Genomic DNA, 26,929 nt, shown 5'->3' with positions numbered 1-26,929 from the left:
AAAAGCAGGGGTAGCAATCTTTATCTCAGACAAAGTGGCTGCAAAAATAGATAGCATTAAAAGAGATAAGGAAGGAATCCTCCTAAAAGTTACCATAGATAATAAAAGTAATTTCAGTACTGACTATATATATATATATATATATATATATATATATATATATGCATGCACCCAATGGGCTAGCATCCAAATTCTTAGAGGAGATGCTGAAAGAACTACAGGAAGACATAGACAGCAAAACTCTACTGGTGGGAGACCTCAACCTCCTACTCTCAGATCCAGATAAATCGAATCATAAAATAAACAAGAAAGCAGTTAAGGAGGTAAATAAATTGTTAGAAAAACTAGAAATTGTAGACTTATGGAGGAAACTGAATGGGAATAGAAAGGAATATACCTTTTTCTCTGTAGTATGTGGCACTTATACAAAAATTAACCATTTACAAGGGCATAAAAATCTAAAGATCAACTGCAGAAAGGCAGAAATAGTGAATACATCTTTCTCAGATCACAATGAAATAAAAGTCATATCAAATATTGGGGAAAGGAGATATAGACCCAGCACCAATTGGAAACTGGATAACCTCATTTTAAAGAATGAGTGGAGCAAAAATGAAATTATAGAAAGAATTAATCATTTTATCCTAGATAATGGCAATAATCAAAACCTATGGGGTTCACTCAAAGCGGCTCTCAGGGGATATATTATATCCTTAAATGCTTACATGAATAAATTTGAGAAAGAGGAAAACAATGAACTAAATATGCAACTAAAAAAGGTAGAGAAAGAACAAATTAAATATCCCCACTTAAATACCAAATTAGAAATTCTAAAAATTAAAGGAGAAATTAATAAAATTCAAAGCAAAAAATTGAATTAATAAATAAAACCAAAAGTTGGTTTTATGAAAAAGCCAACAAAATTAATAAACCTCTGGTCAATTTGATTAAAAAAAGAACAAAGAAAACCAAATTACTTTTATCATAAATGAAAAAGGTGAACTTACCACCAATGAAAGTTAGTATGGAAGAAACTTAAATTAGACCAACATCTCATACCCTTTACCAAGTTAACATCAAAATGGATACAGGATTTATACATAAAAAACAATACTATAAACAAATTAGAAGATCAAGCACTAGTTTACCTGTCAGATCTCTGGAAAGGGAAGTAGTTTATGACTAAGGAATAGATGGAGAACAACACCACAAACAAAGTAAATGATTTCAATTACATTAAAAAGCTGTAACCACTGTAACCAAGATCAAAAGAAATGTGGTAAATTGGGAAACAATTTTTACAACTAGTATTTCTGACAAAGGACTGATTTCTAAAATATACAGAGAACTGAGTCATATGTAAAAAAAAAGCCATTCTCCAGTTGACAGATGGTCAAAGGATATGCAAAGGCAATTTATAGATGAGATCAAAGCAATTCATAGCCTTTTGAAAAATTGCTCTAAGTCATTAATTAGAGAAATGCAAATTAGAGCTCCTCCGATGTACCACCTCACACCTCTCAGTGTCCAATATGACCAGAAAGGATAATGATCATTGTTGAAAGGATTATGGGAAATCTGGGACACTATCACACTTTTGGTGGAGCTGTGAACTCAGCCAACCTCTCTGGAGAGAAATTTGGAACTATGCCCAAAGGGCAACAAAAATGAGCATACCCTTTGATCCAGCAATATCTCTACTGGTTCTATACCATGAAGAGATGATGAAAGAAGATAAAAACATCACTTGTACAAAAATACTCATAGCAGCCCTGTTTGTGGTGGCAAAGAATTGGAAATCAAGGAAATGTCCTTCAATGGAGGAATAGCTTAGCAAACTAGTATATCTATCTATCTATCTATCTATCTATCTATCTATCTATCTATCTATGTCATGGAAGACTGTTTTTCTATTAGAAACCGGGAGGACCAAGAATTCAGGGAAGCCTGCAGGTATTTGCATGAACTGATTCTGAGTGAGATGAGCAGAACCAGACAAGCACTGTACACCCTAACAGCAACATGAGGATGATGAACAACCTTGATGGACTTGTTTATTCCATCACTGCAACAATCAGGGACAATTTTGGGCTATCTGCAATGGAGAATACCATCTGTATCCAGATAACCATGGAGTTTGAACAAAGTTCAAGGACTATTCCCTTTAATTTAGGAAAAAAACTGATATCTTATTGTCTGATCTTGTTATCTCTTATACTTTTTGTTTCTTCATTAATGATATGATTTCTCTCTCATCAGACACAATTGGGATCAATGTACAACATGGAAACAAAGTAAAGACCTACAAATTGCTTTCTGTGAGGGAGTAGGGGTAGGGAAGTAAGTTTGTGGGGAAAAATTGTAAAACAAATAAAATCTCAAAAAAAAATAAGTTCATGTAGAATAGGACTTAATTGTTCCTTAAATGTTTGGTAGTATTTACTTATAAATCCAATTGGACATTTAAGACTTTTTCTTAGGGATTTTATGAATGGTTTATTCATTTTATTTTTCTGAAATGGGATTATTTAGGTAACTTATTTCCTCCTCTGTGATATGGGCAGGTTGTATTTTTGCAAATAGTCATCCATTTAGCTCAAGTTGTCCAATTTATTGGCATGCAGTTCATCAAAAGAGCTTAGAATTATTTCTTTGACTTCCTCCTCATTGGTGCTTAGTTTACCTTTTTCATTTTTGATACTGTTATTTAGTTATCTTCTTTCTTTTTTAAAATCAGATTAACCAGGGGTTTGTCTATTTTATAGGCTTTTTCATGAAACCAATTCTTTGTTTTATTTATGAAATTAATATTTTAATTGCTTCCAATTTTATTAATATCTCCCTTGATTTTCAGAATTTATAATCTTGTATATAATTGGTGGTTTTATTTGTTCTTTTTCTAACTCTTTTAGTGCATACCAAATTCATTAAACTCCTATTTCTCTATTTTTATGCATATAGGTATTAGAGATATAAAGCTTCCCCGCAATACTGCTTTGATTACATCCCTTAAATTTTGAAATGATGTACTGTACTGATAATTTTCTTGTATATAATTATTGATTATTTCTGTTATTTGCTGTTTGATCCACCTATCATTGAATATATAGTTATTTAATTTCCAATTAGTTCTTGGTTTATCTTTCCCTGACCCTTTATTACATGTTTTTTTCTTTGCCTGAAACTCAGATGTATATTTGATATTTTTGCCTTTCTGCATTTGATTATTTGATATGATTTTTTTTTTTTGCCTTAGTACATGGTCAGTTTTGATGCCATATACTGCCAAGAAGAAAATATAGCCCTTTCTATCCCCATTGTTTTCTCTATTATATCACAATTTTCTATGATTTCATTGACCTTCTTGACTTCCCACTTGTTTATTTTCTTGTTAGATTTATCTAGTTCTGAGAGTAGGGTGAGTTTTCCTGTTATTAAAGTTTTGTAGTCCATGTCTCTTTGTATTTCACTCAGCTTTTCCTCTAGGAATCTGGATGTTATATTGCTAGGTACATTCAGGTTTAGTAATGATAGAACTTCATTATCAATGATATCTTTTAAGAAGATGTAGTTTCCTGAGATTCATTTTTGCTTTTTATTTTATCTGAGATTAGGATAGCTATCCCATATTTTTTTTTCACTTCAGCTGAGGCATAACATATTTTGCTCCAACCTTTTCCCTTAACCTTTGTACACAAATTGTTGGATTCTGGCTCTTAATCCATTCCACTAACCACTTCCAATTTTATGGGACAGTACATCCCATTCATATTAGTTAAGATGACCGATTCTGTATTTCTCTTCAATGTACCTTTCTCCATTTATAGTTTTCTCTTTCCTTTTCTCTTATTTATCCTCACCAAAATTTTACTACCTTTCACATTTGATTTTTCTTTTTAAAAATTAATTTTCAATTTATTTTCACTTATACCTTCCCTTCCCTTTTATCATTTCCTTCTTCCCTTATCTTTCCCTTTGACAATAACCTCCCCCCTCCCTACCCTGTAGATCATATTAGATTTTGAAATCCAAGTGGTAATGTATCTCATTCTCTCACTGTGCTAAATTTTTTAATAGAATTTACTCAGCATTCACATTCTGGCTTCTTTCCCACTAAGATTATAAATCTTTTATGTTTCTTCCTTTGGTTTTCAGGTACCACCAATCATAGTTTGATTATCTGATTGCATGTTAAGCTCATATTGTTATCAAAATATCATCATATTGTTTACTTGATAAGCAGCATTGACTCAAATTACATCAGATTATAATTATAATCATTTTTTTTCTTACCCCCTTGACAAACATTTTTGAAAAACACACAATCCTCCTCAGGAGCCAAAGTATGATCCAAAGGCACATTATTTCTTGAACTAGTTGTGGTCTCCCCCACCAGGCTTATTTTCTTTCACACTTTTACCACCCTCCCCCCCAAAAAAAATCAAAGATACTTAACTCCTTGTTAAGAGAAGCACAGGAGGGGCGGCTAGGTGGCATAATGGATAAAGCACCAGCCTTGGAGTCAGGAGTACCAGGTTAAAATCCAGTCTCACACTTAATAATTACCTAGCTGTGTGGCCTTGGGCAAGCCACTTAACGCCATTTGCATTGCAAAAACCTAAAAAAAAAGGAATCACAGTTAAAAAGCAAACTCTGTTCTCAAATGCAAAAATGTTAAAATTCTCTAGGAACTGGGAGGTTTTGGAGTCTTACATGAGAACCTTACAAAATAGTGTAAGTTATAGAGACACTGACTCAGGTCCTCACAATTTATGATGTCCTCATGAGAAAGGTGCTTAGCATCATGTGATTAAAATGAGTCAAAGGATAATGAAACACTTAAGTTAAAAGTTAACACCCCTGCTTTTCCTCAGGGCTTTTTTGTCTCAAACATAGTGATGTCATCTTGAACTTCTTCAATTGAGAGACAAGACCCAAGTATCCTTTAAGTTCATTCTCTCTCATTTCATTCTACACTTCATTTGTTCTAAGAGAAATAAATTTCTAAAGAATTAGAAGTTTTATAGCTTCCTTTTTAGAATTTTATACATTTTGATAATATTGACCAACATTTGTTTTCTTTTGTTTTGTTTTGCCTTCCCCTTTTTATTTACCTTTTTTTTATGCAACTTTTGAGTTGTGTATTTGGCTGTTGAATTCTCTGTTCAATTCTGGTCTTTGTTTCAAAAAATTCTGAAAGTCTTCTATTTCATTGAACATCCATCTCTTTCTCTTACAGTATATGCTGAATTTCGCTGATTAGTATATTCTGGGTTGTAATCTGAGGTCCTTTGCTTTCTGAATATGCTCTTTCAGGGGAAATGATGGACATTCAATGAAATAGGGAACTTTCACATTTTCTTGTTGAAACAAGGAGAGCTGAACAGAAAGCTTGATCTTCAAGTCCAGGACTCAGGTGAAACAGAGATGGTGGATGGCAAGGGCTAATTATGCTAGATTTAATGATATTGGACTGTATGTTTTTTTCCCTGGGAAGAAGGAACTGATAACTCATATGAACCTTCTCATTTATAAGAACAAATAGAAGGAAAATATACAGACAAGATACAGGAGTGAGCTGAACAAAATTATATAATATACTATAAAATAGAGTCAATGGTTGTCTTCTACCCATTGATGCCAAAGGGACTAACGTTGCTCAGTACTATGAATAAAATAACATCATTGGAAAAAAGTCCAAAGATGAAGAAGGTTTTATACAATCAGTTAAAATGTGTAAAATCTGCTGTGGATAGAGCACCAGCCATGGAATCAGGAGTACCTGAGTTCAAATTCGGCCTCAGACACTTAATAATTACCTAGCTGTGTGACCTTGGGCAAACAAGTCACTTAATCCCATTGCCTTGCAAAAACTAAAAGAAAAAAAGAAAAAAAAAGAAAAAACTGGGACTGAGGTTCTTATTTCAAAATTCAGACTCAAATCGAAAAAGTAAGGAAAACTATCAAACTCTAAAGATATGACCTAAATTGCTTATGAATATGAAGTCGATGTGATGAAAAGATTCAAGGGATTAGATCTAGTAGATAGCAAATGTGAAGAACTATCAATTCTAGAGGAATACAAAAAATATTTCCAAGAAAAAGAGAAAGAAAGCAAAAAAAGTTGGTTTGATGAGGAAAGAAGGCAAGGGAAGGGTAAGAAAGAGAGGGAGAAGATATACCCAACTGAATTCCAGAGAACAGCAAGGAGAGATTTCTTAAATGAGCAATGCAAAAAAATAGAAGAAAACAATAAAAAGGGAAAGATAAGAAATCTTTTCAACGAAATGAAATATCAAAGGAATTGTTCCTGTCAAAAAAAAAATGGCCATGAGAACTTTCAGATCCAAGATGGCAAGGTGAGGCAATAACTATCCAGCAATACCATTACTGGGTCAGATGATGAAAAAGGGTAAAACATCACTTGTACAAAAATATTCATAGCAGCTCTGTTTGTGGTGGCAAAGAATTGGAAATCAAGTGAATGTCCTTTCAGTTGAGGAAATAGCTTAAACTGTGGTATATGTATGTCAGGGGAACACTCTTGTTCTATTCAAAACCAAGAGGGATGGAAACTCAGGGAAGCCTAGAAGGGTTTGCATAAACTGATGCTGAGTGAGATGAGCAGAACTAGAAAAACACTGTATAACCTAACAGCAACATGGGGGTGACGATCAACCTTGATAGACTTGCTTATTCCATCAGTGCAACAATCAGGGACAATTTTGGGCTATCTGCAATGGAGAAAACCCCCTGTATCCAGAGAAGGAATTGTGGAGTTTGAACAAAGACCAAAGACTATTACTTTTAAATTAGAAAAAAAAGTTATCTTTTATATAATTTTGCTATCTCATACTCTTTCATCACATTCAACTGAGATCAATGTATACCATGGAAGCAATGTACAGACTAACAGAATGCCTTCTGTGGGGGTGGGGGAAGGGAAGCAAGAATGAGGGGAAAATTGTAAAACTCAAAATAAATAAAATATTTCTAAAAAAAAAGGAATAGCATTGTCCTCCTACTTCCCACTAACTCAAAAAATTTTTGAAAAGAAAATTCATGGATTTTAATACATATAATAGAAAAAGATAAGTCAGAAATAATGCCTAATTTTTTACTCAAAAGCAAAATCAAGCTATGCATTAAAAAACTAATTTCATATGTAATACATTTTCTGTTTCATAGTGTATGTAAAAATTCTAATTTTATTTCATGTTTGTGAATTTCAAAAAAAAATCAAATACTAATGGTTTCCTTTTTCATCAATTTTGAAGGCATGACAAGAAATCACATCTTTAAAAATGTATTAATTTAGTATTTTATTTCTCCCTCCTTCATGTAAAACAAATTTTAATATTTGTTTTTAAAATTTTTGAGTTCCAAATTCTTTCCCTCTCCTGCCCCACCCCAATGAGAAAACTAGCAATTTGATACAGATAAATGTGCAGTCATGCAAAACATTTCCATAATAATCTTTTTTTATAGTTATGACCTTGATCTTTATTTCTTTTTTATAAGACAATGAGATTAAGTGTGATTTGCCCAAGGTCACATAGCTAAGTAGTTAGCTGAGACTGACCTTTCTTTACCCACTCCCCTCCTTTTTTTTAACCTTTTCATGTGTATCTTGAACCTCCTGTGTGATGTCTAAATTTTCTATTACGCTCTGGTCTGTTCACCAGGAAATGTTGGAAGTCTTCCATTTCGTTAAATGTCCATCTTTTCCTGGGGAAGGGAAGGCTCAACTTTGCTAGGTAGTGGATTCTTCGCTGCATTCCAAGGTCCCTTGCTCTTCAGAATGTCTTATTCCAAACCCTTCGATCCCTTAATGTTGATGCAACCAGGTCCTATTTAATCCTTACTGTGGCTCCTTGGTATATAAATTGTTTTTCTGGCAGCTTGCAGGATTTTCTCTTTTATCTGATAGTACTGGAATATGGCCACATCATTCCTTGGTGTTTTCATTTTAGGACCTCATTCTGGAGGGGATCATTGTATTCTTTCAATAACAATTTTGCCCTCTGGTTCTAGGATATCAGGGCAGTTTTCCATCAGTAATATTAAGGCCAGGCTTTGTTCCTCTTCAATCTTTTCAGGAAGACCTATAATTCTCAGGTAGTCCCTTCTCAATCCGTTCTCAAGGTCAGTGGTTTTGCTGATGGGGGTATTTTACATTTTCTTCTATTTTTTTTTTTATTTTTTGGTTTTGTTTAACAGACTCTTGCTGTCTCATGAAGTCATTAGTTTCCATAGAGACTTCATTCTTTTTATGAGAAGAATTTTCCTTATTTACCTTTTGCAGCTCCTTTTCCAACTGATCACTTCTATTTTTGAAAGAATTTTCCATTTGACCAATTGAGGTCCGGAGAGAATTATTTTCATTTTGCATTAGTCCAATAGTATTTTCCAATGATTTGTTTTCTTGTTGCAAGGTGTTAATTGTCCCTCCCAAATTTTCCAGTTGATTTTTAAACTCCTTCCTGATTTCTTCAAGGAAGTCTTTCTGTGCTGGAGAACAGGTCATATTCTCCTCAGAGGTTCTAGGTCTCTCTGAGTTAGGGTCCTTCTAGGAATTTTTCTATGGACCCTCCTTTTCTCTGACCTTTCTTCATTTTCCTAAGACCTTATGTTGGCGAGGGGCTGGTTCACAGAGGTTTGGTGTTGAGATTCCTAGCAACTTTACTCACTGGGTTTAGTAACTCCGAGTGGGAGGGCCAGTAGGCTGTGTTGGTTGCTTTCTCTGGAGTGTCTAGGACTTTAATTTAAGGCCCTCTCCCTTAGCCTGGAGGGGATGGATGAAGCTCTTGGGTACTTTTATCTTTGTCCAATGGTGGATTTTGCCCTGGGGTAAGGTAATTTCTCTCCCTATTTACAGCTGAGGAAGATCTGCTGCTCTTAGCCTGGAGCAGAGGAGAGCTGTAATTGTGTTTGTTCTGGAAAGAGGCTTCAGCTGAAATGAAGGTATAGACTCTTGAGTTCCTCCAGACCAGAGGAGCCCAGGGATCTATGTCTGCAGCTCTATGGCACTGGAACTCTCCCTCTGGCCCTGCCAGCAAACTATTTTCATCTCCACTGGATTGAGAGGGTCCACTGTCTTGCCATGGATCACACAGCTTGTCATGTCTCAGACTTCCCTGATCCCAGATTAGCTCTGTCCATGCTGGCACCCAACAGGCCCTGTCCTCAAGGAGCTGACACTCTACTGGCTACTGTAGAAACTCAACAATCTCAGAGAAAACAACATCTTAAGGACTATGACACACACAAAAAAAACTGAAAACAGGGAGGAAAAAGGGCCAAGGAGTAGATGGCAGGAAACCTTATTCAAGACCTGAACTCAATGAAAACTGCTATAAGACAAATAAATGAAGATTCCCAGAGACAAAAAAGAATTAAAACAAAATCAAGAGAATGATGCCAGACATTTAGCATCAAAAACAGGCCAAGGAGAGAGAATCTCAGAATCAAACTACCTAAAAATATCATGGATATCAGATTTTCAAAAATCATAAATGAAAACTCTAGATTGCTTAGACTAGGAGTATCAAACAGATCCTGTGAGCTGTCTGTTGACTTACAAAACTACAAATTAACATTCTCCATGTCATACAGTATTTAGACATTTCCCAGTGACATTTCGATCTGAGCTTGGCTGCAGTCAGGAGTTTTGCAAGTCACAGGTCTAACCCCTCTATCTTCGAACCAAACAATGGGACAGCTAGTGGACAGAGAAAATCTTCAGTCATTCTGATTCATATCTGGCTACTGCACCCAGACATCAGGGTCTTCTTCAAGAACAAAGGACAAACTTCATCAGAACTACTGGACGATGTAAAAACAGAAAGAATCCACTAGTCATTGCTTATGGAAATCCTCAAATGGAAACTCCCAGGAGTCATAGCCAAACCTAGGGTTACTAGGTCAAAGAAAAAATTCTATAATCAGCCAAAAAGAAAGTTCAGGTATAAGAAATCATACTCAGGATCATGTAAATCGTGGAGGCTACCACCATAATAAAGAGAACTTAGAATATGTTCCAAAAGGCACAAGATAAAGGTTTTTCAACCACAAAAAATCTATTTGCATAACTGAGCAGAAAAACAGACCTTTAAGCAAATAAATTTCTAAGCATTCTTGATGAAAAGGCCAAAAAATGAATACATACTTTGAAATGGAAAAGCAGAAGACAAGAAACACATAGGAAAATAGACACATTTAACCAAATGACTCTAATACAACAAACATTATCTTCAATAAAGGGGCTTTGAAAAAAGAATTAAAAACTTCCTGGAAAGAGCCACCAAGTCTGGAATGAACTCACTTCTTGGCCAGGTTTACAGAGCATATGTTTGCTTTTCTTTGCTTCTTTTAACTCTTTGCTTTGGGCTGGCTCTACAGCCAGGAGAGCCAGAGGAAGAGATTGAGAAATGGAGGTAAAGCAAAAAACCAAAATGGAAATAAAAAGGTTTGAATGCCACCTATCTGGTTTTGTTGACATGGGAACAAACTAGTAAAAATCAGAGGAATGTGAACAGCAGCCACAAGACTTCAAGTTCCCACTAGGAGCCACTGAGAGTTAACATGGGTATCATAGAGTCCTTAAGGATGAGCTCACAGTCAGCCTAGGAGGGAGGCGCTGTTATTATCCTCACCATCCCTGTACAGATGAGGAAACTGAAGCAGCTTGAAGTGAAGGATGTATCTGAGACTGGATTTAAACTCAATTCTTCCTAACTGCAGGCCCAGTGCTCTCTCCACCATGTACCCCCTTGGTACCGTTAGGAAGATACAAAATGGGGAGAAACAGGGAAAGGCCTAGAATGAGGGGCTTGGGTTATACAGGGCACACTGAGGACAAAGTAAAAAGGGGTGTCCTCTCAGACTGGCCAGTGTGACCAGAAAGGACAATGATCAATATTGGAAGGGATGTGGGAAATCTGGGACACTAATGCATTGTTGGTGGAGCTGTGAACTCAACCAACCTTTCTGGAGAGAAATTTGGAATGAGGCCCAAAAGGCAACAAAAATGTGCATACCCTTTGATTCAGCAATACCACTACTGGGTCTACACCCTGAAGAGATGATGAAAAACATCACTTGTACAAAAATATTCATAGCAACCCTCTGTGTGGTGGCAAAGAATTGGAAATCAAGTAAATGTCCTTCAATTGGGGAATGGCTTAACAAACTGTGGTATATGTATGTCATGGAACACTAGTGTTCTATTAGAATCCAGGAGGGATGGGAATTCAGGGAAACCTAGAGGGATTTGCATGAACTGATGCTGAGTAAGATGAGCAGAACCAGAAGAACACTGTACACACTAACAGCAACATGGGGTGATGATCAACCTTGATGGACTGGCTCATCCCATCAGTGCAACAGCCAGGGACAGTTTTGGGCTATCTGCAATGGAGAATTCCATCTGTATCCAGAGAACAAATTGTGGAGTTTGAACAAAAACCAAAGACTGTTACCTACAATTAAAAAAATAAATGTTGTCTTATGTACTATATAATTTTGCTATCTCTAATATTTTATTTTTTCCTTAAGGATATCATTTCTCTCTCATCACATTCAATTCAGATCAATGTAGACCATGGAAACAATGTAAAGACTAACAGACTGCCTTCTGTGGGGGTGGGGTAGGGAAGGAAGATTAGAGAAAAAATTGTAAAATTCAAAAACAAATAAATTTTTAAAAAGTAAAATCAATAATTGAGTACAGGGACTGAAACCAAAATAAGAAAAGAAAGAAAAACGGGTGTCAACATCCTCCTGGTATTTCAGGAGGCAAGAACCCTTGACTCACCTGGGCTCTGGCTGCTTGGAAGCCTGAAGGTCCTCCTTCCTCATCCTCCATGCTCCTTTCTTAGTAATGCACAGAGTCTTCTGGCAGTATAGCTGGAAAAGAAAACCGATCCTGAAGCAATGCTCTAACCTTACCTCAAATGGCCCCAGAGTACCTGATCCTGAAGAGGTAAGACCCACTTCCCACTAAGGTCACAAAAACAAGAGGTTAAAGAGAGCCCAGGCAAACACAAAGCCAGGCTGGGATCAAAGCAGACTCCGGCCTAAGAATCAGGACTTGTGGCTTTAGGTCCTAGGTTGGTTTTTGAGGTGCTATAAGCAAGTTGAGGGTCTCAGAATTAAGTCTGCACTACTTTGATGCTGAATGATTCAATACAAATTTACAGAAAAAAAATGGATCATGAATAAGGAATGAGAAAAGGCAAAGACCTCTGGACTATGAAGAAGCTCTCCTCTAACATTTTGTTCCAGAAAAGAACCAGGGGGCATGAGTTGGGCATCACCGGCTTTAAATATTAGCACCAAAGAAATAAAATGCTTATTTTACAAGCCAGGTAGGGGGCCCATTCTGGAGTCAGCTCTCTGTATCTTAAAAGACCACCGACTTATTAAAAAGAAAAAGAATAAAAGTTAAATGGAAGAAGAAAATGTGTATGCAACTGAGGCAAATTCCTCTAGTCATATTTAAAGAAATTCCTAGTGAAAAAGGGAGATGTAAATAGAAGGGTCACAGGGAAGAGATCCAGTGCAGAGTCCAAAGAGTCAGGGTCTCCAGATGTTCCCAATGGCAGAGACTTGAGGATGAGATCAGAACAAAATGCTAACACTGTAGAAGACAGGAGGGTCTGATTCCCAAAGACTCTGGAGGGGCCTGCCATGTCCTTCTCCAGCTCATTGGACAGATAAGGGTCACAGAGCTAGTGAACATCTGAAGCAGAATGTAGTTAGGCAAGATGTGTCCTCAACTCACTGTGCCACAGAAAAGGGGGTTTGGGGAAGCGAGGAGAGAATGGTGATGCCTTTCTGGATGGAGGGGCATGAGCACCAGGAGGGAGTAAGGGAGGGCAGCGGCCTTTGGGGGAGGGTCAGCCCGCCCTGGAGGAGCTGCTGCGCTCTACTTAAGTCTCTCTTGGGAACCCATCTGGATTTTCTCGGCATAGACAATGCAGTTTCCTCTCCAGAAGAGGAAACAGGCAGTTGGCACCTTTCTGAGGCTGGATTTGAATTCGGGTCTTTCTGGTTCCAATTCGCACTTCCCTGTCTCCTTGACTTCTCCCTTTTCTGTTTCTTCTATTCCAACTGGACTAAAGCACAGCCCGGGACCTGCACACGGGGTGGGGATAGGGGGGCTCTGCCTGGGCCGCTGGGGGCCTGGGAAAATATATGGAACTGGAGGTCTCCTGCAGAACAAGGCTGTGGGAAGGGGAGACAGGGGGTGGTGGAGAGTGGGGGGTGGGGGTGTGAGAAGTGTGAGGGGAGGGGCGCGGGGAGTGTGGGGGAGAGGGGGCGCAGGGAGCGGGGGGGGGGAGAGGGGAGGGGAAGCGGGGAGTAGGGGGGAGAAGGGGCGTGAGGAATGTGGGGGGAGAAGGGGCGCGGGAGTCTGGGGGGAGAGGAGTGTGGGGGAAAGGGGAAGGGTCGTGAGAAATGTGGGGGGGAGAGGGAGCGCGGGAGTCTGGGGGGAGAGGAGTGTGGGTGCGAGAAGCGTGGGGGAGAGGGGAGGGGCGCGGGGAGTGTGGGGGAGAGGGGAGGGGGTGCGAGAAGTGTGGGGGAGAGGGGACACAGGGAGTGGGCGGAGAGGGGGCGTGAGAAATGTTGGGGGAGAGGAGGTGTGAGAAATGTTGGGGGAGGGAGGCGTGAGAAATGTTGGGGGAGAGGGGGCGTTAGAAATGTGGCGTGAGAGGGGAGGGGGTGCGAGAAGTGTGGGGGAGAGGGGAGGGGCGCGGGGAGTGTGGGGGACAGGGGAGGGGCGCGGGGAGTGTGGGGGACAGGGGAGGGGCGCGGGGAGTGTGGGGGGACAGGGGAGGGGCGCGGGGAGTGTGGGGGACAGGGGAGGGGCGCGGGGAGTGTGGGGGACAGGGGAGGGGCGCGGGGAGTGTGGGGGACAGGGGAGGGGCGCGGGGAGTGTGGGGGGAGAGGGGGCGCCTGCCGCGGCCCGGCCCTGCCGCATAGCGCCTCCTAGCGGCGTCCGCAGACCGTGTCGCCCGGGCAGGGCCTGGAGCCGGGCGCGAGTTGGCATTCGGCCCCAGACCGCGGGGCTCCCTGGCCCCTGACTGCGGCCCCGGCGCCGCCCGGCCCGGCTCCTCCTCTCCGGGCAGAGGGGACGGTCTTGCCCAAAGAGAAGGTTCCAGAAGCCCCGGGGCCACCTCCAGAGAACGTCCCGGAGAAGAGTCCGGAGGTCCCGGGAGGTCCCGGACAACAAGTCTCGGTTCTGGCTCTGCGGCCGCTTATTTAGCGGGTTCAGAGCGGGAGCCGCGTCTCCACAGGTTCAATGCTTCACGCAGCATCCGGATGGAGGATTTCCAGCCGCCGCCGGGCTCAAGCAGCCTGGAAAGCCCGATGTGGGCTGAGGCCGCGTGGGGGGGCAGAACCGGGCCACGGGACACGGCCTCGGCACCACCGGGGGAGGGTCCCTCCGGGACTCAGCCTCTCCCGGCAGGTGCGGGTCCAGATACTCCGAGTCCGTCCGGGGAGATGCTGTAGCGCGCATGCGCACGAAGAGCCGTGCGAAGGAATGCAAGGACAGCAGGGAGCGCGTGCGCAGAAAGAGCCGTGAGGAGGAATGCAAGGACAGCAGGGAGCGCGTGCGCAGAAAGAGCCGTGCGGAGGAATGCAAGGACAGCAGGGCACGCGTGCGCAGGAAGAGCCTTTCGGAGGAATGCAAGGACTGCAGGGCTCGGCCTTGGCGCTTCTTCCTCGCGGCCCCAGCTCAGAGTCCACAGTGTGACCACTGGGGGCCGCGCTGAGCCGGGAGGCTGCGAGTGCCAATGTCACACTTCATTGCTCACTGCCATGGGGAAGGGAGGGGGACACACAAATGTGGAACACAAAAGCTTACAAAACAAAGAATATTGAAAATTATCTTTAGGGGAGGCTAGGTGGCGCAGTGGATAGAGTGCCGGCCCTGGAGTCAGGAGGATCTGAGTTCAAATCCGTACTCAGACACTTAACGATGACCTAGCTGTGTGACCTTGGGCAAGCCACTTAACCCCATTGCCCTGCAAAAAAAAAAATATCTTTGCATGTAATTGGGAAAAAATAAAAATAAATTAATTTTTAAAAGAGAAATTGATTTCCAAAGAATAGTTACATCGTCCTCTAAATTTTAAAATTTGCAATGTTGCCTTGAAATAGCTCCCAAAATCATAATCAAAGATAAATCTGACAAATAAAAGCAGAATTAGAGATTTATTGTTTTGACAAAACAAATTTGAAACAAAATCTTGCTGCCAGTCCAATGACATCAGTTGAACTGAATATTTCCTAAATTATCTTACATAGAAAATCATTTTATCCACCTGTGATTTTAATCTTTACACTAATTGCAGTCAGTTATAAAATACTGATATCAGAACTTTTTGTGGCAGCAAAGAAACAAAGTTGAGTACTCACCAAATGGTGAATAGTTGAAGAAATGACAATATGCGGAAAAGGATTATTACTGAAGAGTAATGGGAAACATCAGGATTTCCAGGGCTATTAACCCCATTTCCTTAATTAAAAAAAACTAGTAACTACCTTTTAAGGTGAAATGTGATTCAAAACAGACATAGAAGTCCGAGATACTTTCTCCACAATTATACACACATTTAGTCCAAAGGGAAGAAACCTCAAGTTTAAGAGTACACATAGAGAGAAGGGGGATAACTCACAGATCCTCCCAAATTCATTTTTCTGGAGTCCTCTAAGTATCTCTCCTTAGTAGAGATTGGCTTTCTTCCAACTTTCCCAAAGACTCCTGAAGCTCTCTAATAAATGGACTTTATCGTGGTTTACGATGCTGTCAGTATTCTAATCCTGAGGACTCTGCTGGGTTGTCAGAGGAGTTGGATTCATTGGAGCCTCAAAGTTCACAAAGTCATTCTCTGTTGAGGAGAGGGAGGTAGACACTCCTCCAATCTACATCACTATAGTTCTTTCAGGGAATTCTCTAGAACCTTTCATGCTTCAATGCTGCTCAACAATGGAATGAGATTTCCAAACTGGCTTGCTTTTATATAGAAAACCCACAGGTTAGGAACATTTTTTTCCCCTTTAACTAATTATATCATTCTTCCTATTATACCCAATTGACATTCCTTTTCATGATTGGTTATTTAAATAAGGTCACCTGGGTCTCACCCACTTTGTCCTCTATTTGTATACCTTTCCACATTCATTACAGAAGCATTACTTCTAACTCATGTGAATTCTCTGATGGGAAATAAGGAAAGACTTTAGTCTGATGAGTTTCCATGTTAAAGATATTAATGAAGTTTATCCTCTAGAATGAATTCTCTGAAATGAGAGAAATGATTTTTCCCATTATGAATGACCAAATATTGAGTTATGCCTAAACTTCCCCCTTGCTTTTAGATTTCCTCACCCAGAAATCAGCCCCTACAGATTATTCAGCCAGTCTTTGAAGGACAGGGTTGATGTTGGGGATAAAATCTTACCCAACCCAAAGGTTTACATCAGACCCAAAAGGTGAAGAGATTTTAGACTAAGTGAATTCTGGTCCACTGTGTTTTAGTCAGACAGGTTCAAGGGGAAGTGGATTTCCCCTATTGTCTAGATTGCCCTATTCAGGGATGCTCTGGATATAAATTTCTTTGTCTAGATTGAGCGATGAGCTATGGCTCCCAAACTCTCATTAAAATAGTCATTCTCATAAATTTAAAAACTGTCAGAATTGATCACTACCTTTTGGGAACATCCACTCATCTAAGGGCATATAAGTACTGGGAGGTTTCCATCTTTGGTTTACAAGAGATAAAAAATGTCCATTCGATTAACAATTTTGGTCATATTAATTTTTTGTTATCAATGAATAAAATGAATAACCAGAAATTGTCTCAGAAATTTTTCATTCGTCACAGTTGTTTGTAAAGTGAAAGTGTTTAGGAAAAGCTTTACCATACTAACCACGCTTGTAAGTATTCTCTCAAGTGTGGATTCTTTGATGTCTAGGTAAGATGAAAGTAGATATAAAAAGCTTTGGAATGTAATTGATACTTATCAGGTTTCTCACCAGTGTTCATTCTCAAAAATGGGAAACTGGGGGTGAGAAGATTTTCCCAAGGGTGCTTTTCCTGATACCTACAAAATTGGATGGGCATCATAAAGCATTTTCATATTGATCACATTTATAGTTTCTCTCCAGTGTGGATTCTATAATGTACAGAAAGTTGGGAACTTTTTCTGAAAGTCTTTCCACACTGATTACATTCAAAAGGCCTCTCCCCAGTGTGGATTCTCTGGTGATATCTAAGAGAGGAGTGTTCTCTGAAAGTCTTTCCACATGGATTACACATTCAAAGGGTTTGATGACACTGGATTCTCTGATGTTTAATAAGATGGGAGCTCTGTCTGAAAATCTTCCCACACTAATCACATTGAAAATGTTTCGCTCCAGTGTGGATTTTCTGATGTACTACAAGACTGGAGCTCCGTGTGAAAGTCTTTCCACACAGATTGCAATGATAAGGTTTCTCTCCAGTGTGGATTCTGAGATGTAAGGTAAGATGGCTGGACCATGTGAAACCCTTTCCACAATGTTCACATTCATAAGGTTTCTCTCCTGTGTGGAATCTCTTATGTGCAATAAGACCAGAGATCCATGTGAAAGTCTTTCCACAATGATTACATTCATAAGGTTTCTCTCCAGTATGGATTCTATGATGTACAGTAAGACTGGACTTATCTATGAAAGCCTTTCCACACTGATTACATTCATAAGGTTTCTCTCCAGTGTGGATTCTCTCATGAATAACAAGATGGGTGCGCCGTGTGAAACACTTTCCACACTGATTACATTCATAAGGTTTCTCTCCAGTGTGGATTCTCTCATGAATAACAAGATGGGTGCGCCGTGTGAAACACTTTCCACACTGATTACATTCATAAGATTTCACTCTAGCATGGATTCTCTTATGAGAGGCAAGACTGGAGCTCTTTTTGAAAGTTTTTACACATTGATTACATTGATAAGAATGTTCTATTGTGTGAATTCTCTGATGTGTTTCAAGACGTTCACTACATCTAAAAGTCTTTCCACATTGATTACATTTATAGGATTTGATGACATTGTGGATTCTCTGATGTGTTTTAAGATTGGAGTTCCATCTGAAAGTCTTTCCACAGATATTACATTCATAAGGTTTCTCTCCAGTGTGGATTCTCTGATGTTCAGCAAGACTGGAGCTACTACTGAAAGTCTTTCCACACTGATTACATTCATAAGGTTTCTCTCCAGTGTGGATTCTCCGATGTACAGTAAGACCAGAGCTCCTTGTGAAAGTTTTACCACACAGATTACACTCATAAGGTTTCTCTCCAGTGTGGTGTCTCTGATGTGCAGTAAGATGGAATCTTTGAATAAAAGTCTTTCCACACTGATTACATTCATAAGGTTTCTCTCCTTTGTGGATTCTCTGATGTATAGCAAGAGTGGAACTCGTTGCGAAAGACTTTCCACACTGATTACATTCAGAAAGTTTCTTTCTAGTGTGGATTCTTTGGTGTATATGAAGACCTCTACTGCTTCTTAAAGTCTTTCCACACTCATTACATTGATAACAATTCTCTCCAGTGTGGATTCTCTGATGTACAGCAAGATGGAAGCTATGGATGAAAGTCTTTCCACACTGATTACATTCATAAGGTTTTTCTCCAGTGTGGATTCTCTGGTGTACAGCAAGCCTGGACCTATGACTGAAAGTCTTTCCACACTGATTACATTCATAAGGCTTCTCTCCTGTGTGAATTCTCTGATGTCCAGTAAGACTAGAGCTATAAAAGAAAGTCTTTCCACACTGATTACATTTATAAGGTTTCTCCCCCGCAGTGTGGATTCTCTGATGTTCAGTAAGATGGGAGCTCTGTCTGAAAACCTTTCCACAGTGATTACATTCATAAGGTTTCTCTCCAGTGTGAATTCTCTGATGTACAGCAAGGTTGGAGCGATAAGTGAAAGTCTTTTCACATTGATTACACTCATAAGGTTTTGCTCCAGTGTGGATTTTCCGATGTTCAGTGAAACTGTAGCTTCTTTGATGAGTCTTTCCATATTGAGTATATTTATCCTCTTTCTCTATAGTTTGGATAAAGTCATGGTTACCAAGATGAGTCCTCTCTTCACCATAAGCAGTAAAGTCATTCCAAGAGTTCCTTTTTAGGTTTACTAACATCTCATCATACTTGGACTCTACATCTGATGGAAACACACACACACACACACACACACACACGAGGATATCCTCTTCCTGGCATAAAGTGAACCAACTAACCTTCAGATTCCCCAGTCAAAATAAAAATATGTCAAAATTAAATGGACAGAATCAATCATTTGAAAATACTATAAGCTTACACTTATAAGACAATTTAACAAACATAAAGTTCCACACACAACTGCATTGAATCCTCACAACAAACCTGACACAAGTGCAGAGCCACGTTGTCATTATTTGTTACTCTGCAAGTCATGAGTTCTGAATGGCCGAGTGACCTAACCCAAATTTCAGTGCCAGCATAGAAATCCAACCTGGTGACAGAGTATGCTCTGGCCACTGCACTGGACAGATGTTCTCCATTTTATTTTCCTTTGCATCAAGAGCATTTTGTTAACGACAATGCTGTTTTCTTATGTTCAGGTAATTTCCCAACTGTTCCAAATGGACCAGTTTTGATGCTTTATCCCATGGTCATTCTTTGTAAATTTTATTAAAGCCTGAGAAAATAAATTTCCCCTTTTTACTCATTCTGTCATAATTTTTGATTAGAACTACTTTTCTGATCATTTATTAGGATTTATAGATATTATGCTATTGACCTTTTTGCAGCTGCAGATACTGTCAATTGTCCAGTTTTTCTTGATAATTTTACTTTTCTCTAAGTTTCCTGGATGTTAGTTACTCCTGGGACTCCTCATTTGTTCTTTTCTACCCAACCCAATGCTCCCATAATGCTCCTGTAATCTTGCATAGTTACTATCATGCAGGACAAAAACCTCACAAACATTCATGGGTCAAACTAGGTGTCATCCACTCCTCATTATAGCTCCCACACCTCTGCCCCAATATGCAATCAGGTGATTCCACCTTTGTAACTTTTCTCAAATACTTCCCTTTCTCTATCAACATTGCCCCTTTTTGGGTTGGGGGTCCAAATGACCTCATGTTTGAGAAGAACTGATAGGTTGGTTTCAAACCCTCAAGTCTCTTCCTAGGCCCCTCAATCCTCCACCAATTGTTAAGTTCAACTTCCTAAAGTTCTTTGCCTGACCATGTCACTCCCTACTTAAGACCAAAGATAAAATTCTGGGGTGGACTCTTCAAGCTCTTCAAATTCTGACCCCATGTCCCATTGTAGTCTTCTTTCACCTGCTTCACCCTCCAGTTAGGCTAGGTCCAGTTAGGCTAGGATGCAGTGGGGCAGAGTCCTCTTTGCTGCTCCATGAATGAATGGAACATTCCCCCTCCCAACAGTGTGGGTTTTCCCTGGCTGGTGCTCCTGCTTAGAACACTCATCCTGGCTTTTCTTAAGTACCACAGTTCTGTTCCCTTAAGACTGTTCCAGTCCTCTTTAAACTTAGTGCCTGCCCACCTTGTCTTAATTGGGCTCCAACTTAGTCTTACAAATAGCAGTTGTGTCCATGCTATCTTTCTCACCAAACTGTGGGATCCCTGACAGCCTTATGCTTTCAGAGGATCAGCCTTATACATTCTTATATCCAGTTGTCACTCAGTGGATTCATATCGAATTAGAAAAAACTCATAGTAGACAGCCTCAACACTCTCTAGAGAGTTGGAGAAACATTTTGTGCATTCAAATTCCCAACAAAGAGCTCTAATAGGATCACTGAAGTATCACTAGAAGAAAAATTGAAGGGCAGTGGGGGGGGGGGCACTGTAGATAGAGCACCGGCTCTGGAGTCAGGAGTACCTGAGTTCAAACCTAGTCTCAGACATTTAATTATTACCAACTATGTGACAGTGGGCAAGTCAAAACCCCATTGTCTTAAAAAAAAAAAAAAGAAAACTAAAAGAACCAGGAGAACATTATGTATTTTAACAGAAAAACTGTAGGAAGACTAACTGTGATGACCTCAGCTCTTCTCAGAAGTTCAGAGATCAAAGACAATCTTCAAAGTCTTGTGATGGAAAATGCCATCCAGAAGCAGAGGAAAAAAGATAGGACGACTGAATGTAGAGACGACTGAATGTAGAGAAAAGCATACTCTCATCAATTTTTACAACTATTTTTATGTTTTTTCTGTCTTTATCATGGTTTCCCCCCCCCTAGTTCTAATGGAAAATACTATGGAAATATGTTAATATATGATTGTTCATTGCCATAGGGAGCAGGGTGGAAAGGGAAGGAGAAAGAAAAATGGGAAACCCAAGAGCTTACAAAAGGATAAATGCTGAAAACTATCTTTGCATGTAATTGGAGAGAAAAATTTTAGAAAGAAGGGAACTGAAAGTCCAAGTAGTTCAGCCCCTCATTTTCCAGATGAGCATACTGAATCTCAGAGATCCTTACCCAGGATCCCACTACTAAAAAGTGTCTGAAAAGGAATAACAAGTCAGGTCTTCTTCCCCCAAAGTCTCACACTTATTTACTGACACATTCAGAAGCTTAATGGGATCCAACCCACACCCCTCACCTCACTCACCTTGACAGGAGGTCCTCAGGCTTTCTTTCTCCAAGGGGTAGATCAAATCTTCTCTGGAAACAGGAAATCCTAGGCAGGGGGGATGAATTAGGCATGAGGATAGGGAGAAATTTATAATTAATCCTATTTAGGGAAGGGGGGTGATGTAAAGCAGGGCCACATTTCTACAAGTAATTTAGAATCAGAAAGTTCTGACTTTGCTTGCCTCCTTCATAGAAGGATGTGCACATTCCACAGCTTCCATAGCCTAGAAATTAGAGGCATTTCTAGGGGACAGGAAAGGAACACCTGTACTCAGACTCTTACTGACCCATGAATTGGTCATTTAATCTATCTGCCTCAGTTTCCTCAATTATAAAATAGGGAAATAATAGAAACCCAAACCAAAAGGTAGTGGTAAGGATCAAGTGAGATAATATGCATGAATAAAATTCATCATACAGGGTCTAGCTCCCAGCAGATGTCTATAAATACTTACTCCCTTCCCATTCTTTCCATGAATCTCTAAAAGACATTTGTGTGTGTATGCGCGTGTGTGTGTGTGTGTGTTTGTGTGTAGGGGGGGTTTGCATGAAGGAATAACAAGGGCATACTTGTGATGCAAGAACTCCATGATGAAAACCAATAGCAGTAAGTAACACATTTGTCCCTAATAACAAAAAGAACATTCTAATGACCAAACACTACCCAAAGAGGAAGGGCAACATTGGGAGAAAGGGGATTCCCCCCCCCTCACAGCCTATCTTCAAGGAGAAGCTGCAGGATCAATGTTTGGAGACTTTGCAGACTTGGGTCTAGCTCCTTATGTTATGGCACAAAAGTGTGTCCTACAAAAACTAGGTAACAAGAGAATCTGGTCTCTTGCATGCAGAAGACCATCACTTTGGCCTTTCTAAGAGGTGCTCAATGCCCAAACCTCCCTCTAGCGAGAGAGTTGAGGACACTCCTTTTAAGGGCAGATTCCCAGTTACCTGGGGAAAGGTCCTTACCCAAGAAGAGCAAGTTCTGAGCATTCTCCAGCATGACATCCTTGTGCAGATGCTTCTGAGCATCATCCAACAGGTCCCACTCCTCTGGGGTGAAGTCCACAGACACATCCTTGAATGTCACCATCTCCTAAAACATCAACATGCCAAGGATTCAGAGATGAGACAGGCTTCAGAATTGATCCAGGCCAAGGCTCATCAATGTACAGAAGGAAACTGAAGCAAAAAGAGGGAATTGCCCAAAGGTAGCACCCTTTATAAGAGTCAGGGCCAGCCCAATATGACCACAGTTGACAATGATCAATGTTGGAAAGGATGTGGGAAATCTGGGAAACTAATATATTGTTGGTGGAACTGTGAACTCATCCAACCTTTCAGGAGAGCAATTTGGAATTACACTAAAGAGCAACAAAAATGTGCATACCTTTTGATCCAGCAATACCACTACTGGGTCTATACCCTGAAGAGAAGATGAAAAAGGAAACATCATTTGTACAAAAATATTCATAGCAGTCCTGTTTATGGTGGCAAAGAATTGCAAAATAAGTGCATGTCCTTCAATTGAGGAATGGCTTAATAAACTGTGGTCTATGTATGTCAGGGAACACTCTTATTCTATAAGAAACCAGGAGGGCTGGGAATTCAGGGAAGCCTGGAGGGATTTGCATGAACTGATGCTGAGCAAGATGAGCAGAACCAGGAAAAACAATGTACACTCTCACAGCAACATGGGGTGGGGTGGGGCAATGATCAAACTTGATGGACTTGCTCATTCAATCAGTGCAAAAATCAGGCACATTTTGGGGATATCTGCAATGGGGAATACTATCTGTATACAAAGAAAGAATTGTGGCATTTGAATAAAGATCAAAAACCATTACCTTTAATTTTTTAAAAAAAAACTTATATGTAATTTTGCTCTCTCTTATATTTCACTTTTCTTCTTTAAGGATATGATTTTTCTCTCTCATCACATTCATCTTAGATTAATGTATACCATATAAACAATGTAAAGACTGGCGGGCAGCTAGGTGGCACAGTAGATAGAGCACAGGCCCTGGAGTCAGGAGTACCTGAATTCGAATCCAGCCTCAGACATTTAATAATTACCTAGCAGTGTGGCCTTGGGTAAGCCACTTAACCCTGCTGCCATGCAAAAACCTAAAAACAAAACAAAAATGTAAAGACTAACAGACTGCCTTCTGTGGGGGTGGGGGGAGGGAAGTGAAATGAGATTGGGGAAAAATTATAAAATTCAAAATAAAATTTTTCCTAAAATCAGAGCCAGCAAGGGAATTATAATCTTGAAAAGTCCAAGAGAATATTAGAAAAAGCAATTGATACTTTTAGTTGAAGTAAAATTAAGAAATATTCTACAATGAAATGCTAAATTCTTTAGAAGAAGGAAAGTGATCTGTTCTCTCAGAAAGATATGAGGATTTCAGGAGGAAATATAAGAACTCTCAAAAATGATAGATTAAGAAAATTCCATGAAGAACTTTTGAGGGACAGCTAGGTGGTGCAGAGGATAGAGTCCTGACCCTGGAGTCAGGAGGACCTGAGTTCATATCCAGCCTCAGACACTTAATAATTACCTAGCTGTGTGACCTTGGGCAATCACTTAACTTCATTGCCTTAAATAAATAAAATTTTCAAAAAGAGAGTTTGTGAGAAGCTATAGCAAGTGCTTTGTGGGACTAAAACATTTCCTATCATCACTTGAGACAAAAAAAAAAAAATCAAGCTGTTTTTCCTCAAAGTGAAAAATCTTGAACAAGATAAAAACAGGAAGATTTTTTTTCTTTTTTTGAATTTTTACAAAGCAATGGGGTTAAGAGAATTGCCCAAAATTATACAACTAGGTAATTATTAAGTGTCTGAGGCTGGATATGAACTCGGGTCCTCTTGACTCTATGGCTAGTGCTCTATCCAGTGCTCCGTCTAGCTGCCTCAAGAGGATTGCTTTTTATAAATTATTTATTTATTTATTTATTTCAACTACAAGCAAAGATAGTTTTCAACAATAATTTTTTGTAAGATTTTCAATTCCACATTTTTCTCCCTCCCTCCCTTCCCTATCCCTTTGATACACAAGAAAGCATTTTGACATAGGTTATACTTGTGTAACTATGTTAAATAGATATACATATTAATCATGCCAGGAAAGAAAAATCAAATCAAAAATTTGGGAAGGAAAAACATGAGGGAAAAATCATAATACATGAAATGAATTTTTACAAATTGAAGATAGTAAACTTTCTTCTGTATTCAGACTCTATAGTTCCTTCTCTGGAAGTGGATGATATTTTCCATCACAAGTCCTTTAGAATTGTCTTTGAGCACTGCTCTCCAAAAGAGTGGGATCGGTTTACAGATCCACCAACAATGCATTGGTATTCAGGTTTTCCCACATCCCATCCAAATAGGAAAAATTTTACCTTTTAGTCACATTAGCCAATTTGATGTGAGAAGTACTACCTCAATTGTTTTCATTTGCATTTCTCTAATCAATGATTTAGAGCATTTTTTCAAATTGTAGAGAACTTTAATTTCTTCTTCTGAGAACTATTTGCTTATGTCCTTAGGGAATGGCTTGTATTCCTATGAATTCACCTTAGTTCTCTATAAATTTTAGAAGTGAGTCCTTTATCAGAAACACTAGCTGCAAAATTTTTTTCCCAACTTACTGCATTCATTCATTTTAATATCGATTGTATTGATTTTACTTGTGCAAAAACTTTTCAGTTTAATGTAATCAAAACTATCTATTTTGCATTCTGTTTTCTCAATTCTTTGGTCATAAACTGCTTCCCTTTTTCATATATCAGAAAGACAAACTATTCTTTGTTTTCCCAATTGGCTTATGTTGTCACCTTTTTTTGTCTAAATCCAGTACCCATTTCAACCTTATCTTGGTATAGGATGTGAGGCACTGATCTATGCCTAAATTTTTACCAGGGTGAGTTCTTATCTTTGAAGCTGAAGTCTTTGGGTTTGTCAAACAGTAAATTACTATAGGAATTTACAACCATTTCTGTTGTACCTAATCTATTCCACAGATTCACTTATTTCTTAGCCAATATCAGAGAGTTCTGATGACAGATACTTTACCATAGAATTTTAGATCTGGTAAACCGAGGTCTCCTTCCTTGGCATTTTTTCATGAATTTCCTTCATATACTGGAACTTTTGTTCTTCCATATGAATTTAGTCACTTTTTTCTAGCTCAGTAAAGTCATTTTTGATACTTTGCTTTGTATTGCATTGAATAAGTAATTAAATTTAATTAGCCTGGTCATTTTTATTATATTATAAAGAAGATTCTTAAGGGTTCATAATTGCAATCTTCATTTAAGTAGTATGAGTTTGTTTCCATCAAAGGTTAGAAAATATCTTTTGTCAAATTTGGGGCTTAAAGATGCTCTGGGTATGATGCGACAAAGAACAAACATCTTATGCCTTGGCTTATTCTTGCTTTATTTTGCTAATGGTACATTTTTCATTCATTTTAATGTTTATATAGAAATAATAATCACAACAGGGACAGGAAAAGTTCTTTCATTCTTCTTTAAAATAATTTATGCTCCATTTGGAATGAATATTTTGTCTTTACCTTCTTTTGTTTCTATAAATTAACTTCTGAACAGAATAATTAACTTCTGAATGGATTAATATAATAATTATAAATATGTTATTTAATTTTTAATAATATTTAACAAATTGAATATTAATATATTAATCCATTCACAGCAATGGAGATACCCAAGACTTTACAAACTTGTCCTTTACATTAGGATCTCTTGAGTCACTCCTCTTCATTGCATAGTATTTATGCACAATATGTTCATTCAATATAGGATGGAAGTCACTTTTTTATTGATTAGTAATTGATCCCAGATGGATACTCTAATTCCAAGAGAAGCCATTTCAAATTTCTTTCCTCCTATATCATTCATCCCCTTGAGACTAAATTATGATTCCTTACTTCCATTTTAGAAGAAAGCTCAGCTCAGATAGCATTTCATTTTTTACCTGGCTTATGTATGCAGGAACCTTCTCTGACTCATTTCTTTACCCTCTCTTCCAATTAGCCACCTTCTCCCTCCTCCATCTCCTGTATTTTGGGGGATGTTCTCTTTCACTGCTAGAATGCCAGGTTCTTGAGGCTATAGACTATATCTGTCTATATGTGTGTGCCTAGCACTTAATAAAGATTTTGATTCACAGTTGCCATTTAAGAAATTATTGACTATTG

The 26,929-nt window shown here is 39.1% G+C and overlaps 1 protein-coding gene across 1 annotated transcript in view; it reads right to left on the bottom strand.

Moving 5' to 3' along the window:
* Nucleotides 1-17,159: 17,159 nt before the first annotated feature.
* LOC141509174 (uncharacterized) overlaps nucleotides 17,160-26,929 on the bottom strand; it is a 1,085,709-nt gene continuing 1,075,939 nt past the window's right edge. The window contains 2 exon segments of the mRNA XM_074218500.1: nucleotides 17,160-17,325; nucleotides 17,410-19,059. Of these exon segments, the coding sequence (XP_074074601.1) occupies nucleotides 17,160-17,325; nucleotides 17,410-19,059 (1,816 nt within the window).

This window comes from Macrotis lagotis, chromosome 1 (genome assembly GCF_037893015.1).
Source record: "Macrotis lagotis isolate mMagLag1 chromosome 1, bilby.v1.9.chrom.fasta, whole genome shotgun sequence".
Classification (NCBI taxonomy): Eukaryota; Metazoa; Chordata; class Mammalia; order Peramelemorphia; family Peramelidae; genus Macrotis; species Macrotis lagotis.
Note: the sequence above shows the minus strand (reverse complement) of the source record. Positions and strands in the feature narration are given on the sequence as shown.